At 39.8% G+C, this 9,435-nt stretch overlaps 1 protein-coding gene across 1 annotated transcript in view; it reads left to right on the top strand.

Annotated features, from left to right (window-relative positions):
* Positions 1–1,586: 1,586 nt before the first annotated feature.
* The window catches only part of NDC1 (NDC1 transmembrane nucleoporin), a 55,232-nt gene continuing 47,383 nt past the window's right edge, over positions 1,587–9,435 (top strand). The window contains exons 1-3 of the mRNA XM_003793105.3: positions 1,587–1,701; positions 4,971–5,072; positions 7,509–7,683. Coding sequence (XP_003793153.1) covers positions 7,574–7,683 — 110 coding nt within the window. The 5' untranslated portion in view covers positions 1,587–1,701; positions 4,971–5,072; positions 7,509–7,573. The remainder of the gene's footprint in view (positions 1,702–4,970; positions 5,073–7,508; positions 7,684–9,435) is intronic.

Genomic DNA, 9,435 nt, shown 5'->3' with positions numbered 1-9,435 from the left:
GATACGCACTGTGGGACTGAGCTGAGGGTACAGTTCGTCCTTCTTGAAGTTGTTGCGTTAACGATCCCGCATCCTTTCTGTGGCGGGAAGAGGGAATGGGCAGTTAAGATTCCTTTTGGAATGGTACTTCTGTTCCACTGTACAGCCACTGTATATCCCAACTAAAAACTTTTTGGTCCTTAACTCTTTGCCGTTCTTTACCACCTATATTGTCGATCACGAAGTCTGTAGGTTGTACCTCAGAAATGTGGCTGCAGTTTATTCCTTTTTCTTTTTCTATTGCCATTGCCGTTGTTTAAACATTGACTGTAATCTGGCTTGGGCTTTAGTTTCTGCTGGCAGTGGACTGCCTCCTAACTGCTGTGCCTCCTATCTGGTTCTAGTCCCTTTTGATGCCATTTCTTACCACTTTAAAGTAAACACAAATATGTTTTACCTTCTAGAACGTAAATTCAATTGTCATGTCAGTACTTAAAATCCTTCAGTATTTCTTTGTATTTTGCCTCCTAATGATAGGTAGATACTGAGGGTTCAGACATGAATGCAGTGCTACAGTATATTAGTTGCCCAGTAAGGAGCAAATATCTAATAATTGTAAATACAATTTACAATTACAATACACATAATTGTAAATACAATTTACAGTTTACAATATATAACAACTATACAGTTTGGGTTTCTATAAACTGTATACAGCCTTTTATTATTTTTGAGACAAGGTTTCACTATATTGTCCAGGCTGAAACAGAATTGTGCCCAAGGGATCTTCTTGCCTCAGCCTCCCGAGTAGCTAGGATTACAGGCCTGTGCCACCACACCTGACTAATTTTTTTTTTTTATTTTTAGTAGAGACAGGGTCTTGTTATGTTGCCTAGGCTGGTCTCAAACTCTTGGCCTCAAGTAATCCTCTCGTCTTTGGCCTCCCAAAGTGCTGGCATTATAGGCCAGCCTTTAGATATTAATATAAGTGTCAGTTAAACCTAGGGGGATAAGTTTTTTTTTTTTTTTTGAGACGGAGCCTCAAGCTATCCCCCTGGGTAGAGTGCCATGGCATCACGCTCACAGCAACCTCCAACTCCTGGGCTCAAGTGAGTCTCCTGCCTCAGCCTCCCAAGTAGCTGGGACTACAGGCGCCCGCCACAACGCCCGGCTATTTTTTGGTTGCAGCCGTCATTGTTGTTTGGCAGGCCTGGGCTGGGGATTTGAACCCGCCACCTTAGGTGTATGTGGCTGGCGCCTTAGCCGCTTGAGCCCCAGGCACCGAGCCTCCTAGGGGGATAAGTAATAGTTGCTGTAAAGTATATTTATAAAACTAAATAAGGCAGTCTCACATCCTTGCTTTCTTAAGTTTAATATTAGATGTTGTACCTAACTCTGGACTAATGCAAGCATCAGTTCACTGATACTACCAGATTCTGTAGTGGTATGTGAGTTATTAATAGTAGTAACCATTTGAGTTGTGTACTATGATTTGGCTATAAATATTAGTGATTAACATCCTTTATGAAAATACAGGATTTGCATAACTGAAGTAATTTAACTAACTTCATGATTGTAAGGTTTTGTTTGTTTAATTATAGGTTTTGGGCTGGAGGATAGTTGCAAGTATTGTTTGGTCAGTGGCACTTCTACCCGTCAGTACCACAGTATTTATAATCTTTAGCAGCGTTGATTTATTTCATCCTATACAGTGGCTGTCAGGTAAGTGATTTTCAATTTGGGGAAAACAAATTTATAGGACTTACTTTGTTTTTTTTTTTTGGAAACAGAGTCTCACTTTGTTGCCCTCCGTAGAGTGCTGTGGAGTCACAGCTCACAGCAACCTCCAGTTCTTGGGCTTAGACGATTCTCTTGCCCCAACCTCCCGAGTAGCTGGGACTGCAGGCACCTGCCACAATGCTTGGCTACTTTTTATTGCAGTTTGGCAACAAAAGGGCCAGGTTTGAACCCACTACCCTCAGTATATGAGGCCAGTGCCCTACTCACTGAGCAATAGGCACTGCTCAGGACCTACTTCTCAACATAAAAACTGCATTGTTCTTTAAAAAATTTATTTTTAATTACTACCTGTATTGATACACATCAAAACATACACTTTGAGATAATTTTAAGGCATTTCCTCTCATAACATAAAACAGGCCAGTGGTGGTAGTTCATAGTTGTAATCCCACCACTTTGGGAGGCTGTGGTGGGTGGATGGTTCAAGCCTAGGAATTTGAGACTGGCCTGGACAACAGAGAGAGACCCCCCCGCCTTAAAAAAAATTAGCCAGGTGTGGTGACACATGCCTGTAGTCCTAGCTACTCTGAAGGCAGAGTCAGGAACATTGCTTGAGGCCAGGAGTTTGAGTCTGCAGTGAGCTCTGACCATGCCTTTGTACTGCAGCCTGGGTAACAGAGCAAGATCTTATCTCAAAAATAAATAAATAAATAATCACTAAATTCATTAAAATATAACTATTGTTTTATGGTGATTTATAATAACTACCCATTATTGTCCGTTTACTGTGTGCCAGACACCATGCTAAGCACCTTGTGTATCTTACCTCTATAACTCTGTAATAAAGAGGTAGGATTTCAACATTGGTTAAATAAGCTAGGATTTCAACATTGGTCTCTGACTTCTAAGCCTATATTTTTCTCACCGTGCCACACTAGAGATAAATGTTACTTAAAATAAGTTTTAGGGCGGTGCCCGTGGCTTAGTGGGTAGGACACTGGCCCCACATACTGAGGGTGGCGGTACCAAACTCAGCCCTAGCCAAACTGCAACAAAAAATAGCTGGATATTGTGGCGGGCGCCTGCAGCCCAGCTACTCAGGAGGCTGAGGCAAGAGAATCATGTAAGCCCAGGAGTTGGAGGTTTCTGTGAGCTGTGATGCCATAGCACTACTGAGGGCAACATAATGAGACTCTGTCTCTAAAAAATAAAAATAAAAATAAAAGTTTTAAAGTACAATAAGGCTAAGAAGCACAAATTATTTTATTTTATTTTTTTTAAGAGACAGGAGCTTACCCTGTTGACCAGGCTTTTTAGTGCATAGGCAAAAATCATGGCTCATTGCAATCTTCAACTCCTGGGCTCAGGCAATCTTCCTGCCTCAGCCTCCCAAGTAGTTGGAATTATAGGTGCAGACGACTGCACCTGGCTATACAAATACTCTTGGACACCTTTTTTCTCCTTCTGAACAACAACAAACAGTTAAATTCTTTTTTGTTTTTAGTTTAGCAGGCCTGGCCGGGTTTGAACGCACCAGCCCCAGAGCATGTGGCCAGCTCTCTAACCTCTGGGTTATGGGCGCCCAGCCAAGGAGATTCTTTGTTTTTTGAGATAGAATCTCTCTATGTCACCCTTGATAGAGTGCTGTGGTATCACAGCTCATAGCAACCTCAAACTCTTGGGCTTAAGCGATTCTCTTGCCTCAGCCTCGCAAGTAGCTGGGACTATAGGTGCTCGCCACAATACCTGGCTTTTTTTTTTTTTTTTTTTTACTGTTTTTGGCCGGGGCCAGGTTTGAACCCACCACCTCAGTATATGGGGCCGGTGCCATACTCCTTTGAGCCACAGGCACTGCCCTATATCTTTTTTTTGTTGTTGCAGTTGTTTAGCTGGCCCAGGCTGGGATTGAACCCCCTATCCTCTGTATATGTGGCTGGCACTGTAACCACTGTGCGACGGGCACCGAGACCAAAGAGATTCTTTACCTAAGGCTTTTGGAGATACTGCTGCTAAAAATTTCAGTCATATTTAATTTTTGGTTGGTTTATATCCATCACTTCTTAGATGGATCTCATAGGTCAAATGAAATTAAGTCATAAGCTAGCCGGTGCAGGGATAGCAAGTACCGTATTTCTTTAGCTACCTTGCCTGCATTTGTATCATTCATTGATCATGGCTGTCTAGCTGTAATCTCAGAGTACTCACTGTTGGATTCCAGAGCTATTACCAGTTGTTCACAGTTGGTCCTGGGGATAAAAACTTTATGATTTCATGGCTAGGGTTAGTTTTAATAACACTTTATCTCCAGATTGGATTTGATTTGTGCTATTTTTCTCTTCAGATGTTACTTGTAATTTTGGTTAGAAATGGGGTCTTACTGTGTTGCTCAGGCTGTTCTCAAACTCCAGAGCTCAAGGAATCCACCCACCTCAGCCTCTGGAAATCCTGTAATTACAACAGGCCTGAGCCACTATACCTGGCCTCACAAAGTCTTATAAGGGAAATTGTACTCAGTCATATGAATCATTTCTTTCATTCTTTTGGCTCAGTATAATGCTTGAGTTTAATTGTGGATGCTTAATATTCTTCATTAATTTTGGTCAATGAATTGTGCTTTTAAAAAATAATTGTTTTTATTATTAAGTCTTGGTTTAGCACACATCTTATGATTTTGATTTCTCTTGTTTATGTTTTTAATTACTCATAACATGTACATGTTTTAAACTTGAAATGGAATATTGTTGAACTACTCTAAAATGTGAATGTGGTAGTATTTCACAGGGACATCATGTTTTTCAGTTCAGCTTATTTGGATGACTTGTGAATTATGCTATTTCCAAAAATGTTACTTTGACTTTAGCTGTAGGAGCTAATTGTGTATGTCAAGAAAAGATCTGACAAATACTGCTTACATTTTAAAAGAAAGTTTGTTGGTGTATTACTAAACATGGTCCTTTCCTTGATGAAATGTTTGCGTATGGGAGTGTTTTGTCTGATGAGTGCTGGGTCATGTAAGAGAAACTCTTAATTATAAAGTACCCCAAGCCAGGTCCAAACTCACACTGTGGTTCTTGAGTTGATGTCCCATTGAACTTGTCAGCAATGTACAGTTAAATTCTTGAAGAAAAGATGACTTTTGAAATATAGTGTTGGTGTAAACTATTTTTATACTGCAGTATACTGAACATAACTGTATGGCTGAATAACCTTTACTGATTCGTCTTTCGCGTCTCTCTTCTCTTTCTCTTTAGATTCTTTCGATGATCTATATAGTTCCTATGTAATCTTTTACCTCCTGCTGCTGTCAGTGGTGACAATAATAATAAGTGTTGTCAATGTGGAGTTCTATACAGGTGAGTTTTCAATTATTAACCTTCTTAGAAATATCTGAATTTATTTAACTAAGGGCAGACTCAATGTGTTTTATACACAAATGTGTGTAACATACTGTGTTTTGTGTCAAAAGTTTGAAAATGTATACAGAACCATGTGCTTTGAATATTGTACCTTAAAATCTAGTTGGATGCTAGTTTTTCTGTTTTGTTTTTTTTTTAAATAGATTTAGATCTTTTAGGACAAATACTATGTGATTCCACTTACATGAGGTACCTAGAGTAATCAGATTCATAAGACAGAAAGTAGAATGGTGATTACCAGGGGCTGCGGGGAGGGGAAAATGGGGAATAGTTATTTAATAGGTAGAGTTGCAGTTGGGGAAGATGGAAAAGTTTGGGAGTTGGATGGTGGTGGTGGCAGCATAATAATGTGAATGTATTTATGCCACAGAATTGTATACTTAAAAATGCTCAGATGGTAAATGTTACCGTACATTTTACCACAATAAAAATATTTATATCTTTTAATAGTTCACAGCTGGTATTAAAGCTATGATTTAGCAGATGTATTATAAAAATAATTCCTTTATAGGGAAGGCCAGGTGATTTCTAAGGTCATTTTCAAATACAATCTATAATTTTGTAAAAAAACAACAACTTAGAAATACTGTTTTCCTTTGGGAGAATTACCTGCTAGATTCCAAAGCTTTTTATTTTTCTTTATGTCTCTTCTTATTCTTCCTGCCTTTTCAGATTCCTTGAGTCTGTCCTTAATGTATAAGAAACTTTTTTTGACACTTACTCCCCTTTTTAGCTCTTTGTTATTTCCTTGTAAAATACGATTTAAAATTTCAGATCCCAATTTTGGATGTTATAATATATATCCTTTTGCTTTCCCAATGAGCCCCCTTTTCTTCTGAAGCTCTATTCAGAACTTAGAGCCACACTTACAGAGTGTTCTGATCACACTCCCCCAAGTACCTGTGTCATCTTCTGTATGTAGATGTGCCAGGTGAGGGCTGACTCGCCAGTTCTTAAAGCCGGCCTAGTGACTTTGGCTCAGTCCTTCAGCAAGCATTCCTTATGCATTTACTGTTTGCCACACTACTATTGTGTGAGGGTAAGCGATAAATGATGTGATCCCAGCTTCATCAGGGGATCGTAATTAATGGGGAGACAGTAAACGTTGAGTATATGTGATGACGGCACCCTGGGTAGTGAGGGATTGTACAGGACCACCTCTTACCTAGCATGGGAAGCTTCCTGGAGGAGACAGTGCTGCAACCAGACTTTGAAGGATACGTAGTATGAAGTAGACAAAGAAGGAAAATGGTGTTCTAGGGAGAAGATACAGCATGTTAAAAGGTTTGATGACATGAGAGGTGTGGTAAGTTCTGAGTATTGTAAGTGGCCATTTCTGGTTGGTAGAGAGAAGTGATGGCAGCCTCTTCCTCAAGTGTAAAGCACCTAAGCCCTATCCCTTCTCACTTAATTTTCTATTGGCTTTGAGTATATTAAGAGAGAAATGCATTCCTGCACAGATAGGTCAGGGAACTCTGCGCTCTCTGTTTTAAAAGGTAAATGTTCCTCACCTGCTTCGTACATTTGCCTCCCCCAGCTCATGTCCAGAAAATATTTTTGGGTTATCAAAGGGGTATAATTAAAAATCTGCATATAAGCATTTATCTTAGCATTCGATATTGTCAGTGTTTACCTGTTTTGTGGTTTATTTTTCACAGATAGACTACATGTACGTTTTGACAGTTTCAAATGTTAAAATAAAGATAACTTGCTAGATGGATGGCAGGAGCTGTCTTTTGATAATCATTAGTCTTTCATGGCACTTAGGAGAGTGTCAGGGCAGGCACTACTGTGTTTCCCCCAAAATAAGACGCTGTCTTATATTTATTTTTTTTCAAGAAGACACACGAGGGCTTATTTTCGGGGGATGTCTTCCTCTCCATGCCCAAATACATGGAGTGGCTATGCAGATACACTGCATAGCGATGCCCATCACTAGGTCTTATTATCGGGGTAGGGCTTATATTTAACAAATGCATAGAAATCCTGCTAGGGCTTATTTTTTGAGTAGGTCTTATTTTCAGGGCAACACGGTATTTGAGCTATAAGGAAATTTTAATTAAAAAGAAATGAAAATATGTTAATCATGCTAGCTTTAGATTTTAGTGCACCAGATTCTTTGGCCTTTTTTGTGTATGCGTCTCTTTTTATTCATTCTTTCCTAAATTCTTTTAAGTTAGAATTTTTCTGTGCTGTACAGGGTGTCCCAAAGGTCGCCCATAAATTCTCCATGTGTAGGGATCCTGTATTTTGTACTGACTGGGTTTCTTCCTTCCTTTGGTGTATTTGTGCAAGGGTGAGAGGGAGTAGTGTAGATCCTCTAATTTCACGTGCTGCAGGTTCTGGAGCTACTGTCCTGTGTTTTCTTCACAGTTGTGCCTTGCATCCCCTGCTCCCGACTAGCACTGATAGGGAAGATCATTCATCCTCAGCAGCTCATGCACTCAGTCATTCATGCCACAATGGGAATGGTGATGGCTTGGTGTGCCGCAGTGATAACCAAGGGCCAGTACAGTTTTCTTGTGGTTCCCTGCACTGGTACTGAGAGGTAATATTAAATATGTGTATTTAAGTATATATTTTTTTTTTCTAAAAAATTTTGTTTAGTTGCTAAGCCAAAGTTAACCTATATAGGTCATGGAATACTTTATGGAAATTCTTTACATTCTATGTTTCTACAAAAGGTGCTTTTTTTACATACACCAAATGCTTTTGATGTTATGTTTGTTGAATTCAGCAATTAAAAAAAACCATTTGTTATGTGAAGGTGCTATGCTAGGTGCTGCTGGATTCATGAGAGTGACACAGGCGATAGGCTCACTGAGAGTAGAGGATAATAGGGAAATTGCAACGTGGATGTGATGTCAGAGGAAGAAGGAAGTGAGATGAGCAGATAAAGCCCATGGGAACAGGCTGGGCGTGGTGGCTCACGGCTGTAATGCTAGCACTCTGGAAGGCCCGAGTGGGTGGATTGCCCTGAGTTCATAGGTTCCAGACCAGCCTGAGCAAGAGCGAGACCTCATCTGTAAAAATAGCCAGGCATTGTGGTTGATGTCTATAGTTCCAGCTACTTGGGAGGCTGAGGCAAGAGAATCACTTGAGCTCAAGAGTTGGAGGTTGCTATGAGCTATGATGCCACAGCACTCTATGGAGGGTGACAAAGTAATACTATGTCTCAAAAAAAAAAAAAAAAAACCAACCATCAAAGTTCAGAAAGCAGGGAAGAGCCACACATATTTTTGGAGGAGGTGGCATTTAAGTTGGAGTTTAAAAGAAGGGTAATATGGAAAGAATGAAGAAAAATTTTTAAATAATTATAACTGCATTCTTCTGTAGAATGCTTCTATAATTTTGAAATTTGTGTGGTCTTGAACACATGGCCCTGATATGAATTACAAATTTATATTCTGACTTTAAAAATCAAAAAAGATTACTGGAAGCCAGGTACAAGTGCCTATAGTCCCAGCTAAATGAGAGGCTGAAGTCCCAGCTAAATCACAATTCTATGGGATTTCAGCCCAGGAATTTGAGGCTGTATTGTATAATGATTGTGCCTATGAATAGCCACTGTACTCCATCCTAGGTAGCCTAGCAAGACCTCATCGCTTAAAGAGTCCTGGAGTGACTTTTAAGTTCCCAATTTAAGTTTCCACTAATTTAAAATATATTACCTGGTTACTACTGAATATTTAATTTCTTTTTGGCACATATCTACTATTATACAAGCTACTGATAGGGAAGTTTTCCCCCTCGATGTAGTATGTTTTCTTTAGGGAAAACTGTCCTGTTTATAAACGGTAAATTATAAAGGATGTCTGAAAATACAGGACTAATGTGCATAAAGAAATTTCACCTGCTTATCTTAGATGAGGTTTTTTGTGTTTTTTTGTTTTGTTTCTTTTTTTTTTTTTCTTTTTTAGAGACAGTCTCACTTTGTCGGCCTCAGTAGAATGCTATGGTGTCACACAGCTCACAGCAACCTCCAACTTCTGGGCTTTGGCAATTCTCTTGCCTCAGCCTCCCGAGTAGCTGGGACTACAGGTGCCCACCACAATGCCCGGGTATGTTTTTGTTGCAGTTTGGCCAGGGCTGGGTTTGAACTCACCACTCTTGGTATATGGGGCCGGCACCCTACTCACTGAGCCACAGGTGCCGCCCTGTTTCTTCTTTTAATGAGTTGAATCTTTTTATACCTCTATCCTCAGTAGAGGTGGCAGTGAAGTTCCAGGGAGCAGAAGGCCACAGTGAGCTAAGTTGTTAAAGCAATTAGTAACTATTTGAGGATTTTTTTTTTTTTTTT

The sequence above is a fragment of the Otolemur garnettii genome, unplaced genomic scaffold, assembly GCF_000181295.1.
Source record: "Otolemur garnettii isolate 467f Iridium unplaced genomic scaffold, OtoGar3 scaffold00066, whole genome shotgun sequence".
Taxonomy (NCBI): Eukaryota; Metazoa; Chordata; class Mammalia; order Primates; family Galagidae; genus Otolemur; species Otolemur garnettii.
Note: the sequence above shows the minus strand (reverse complement) of the source record. Positions and strands in the feature narration are given on the sequence as shown.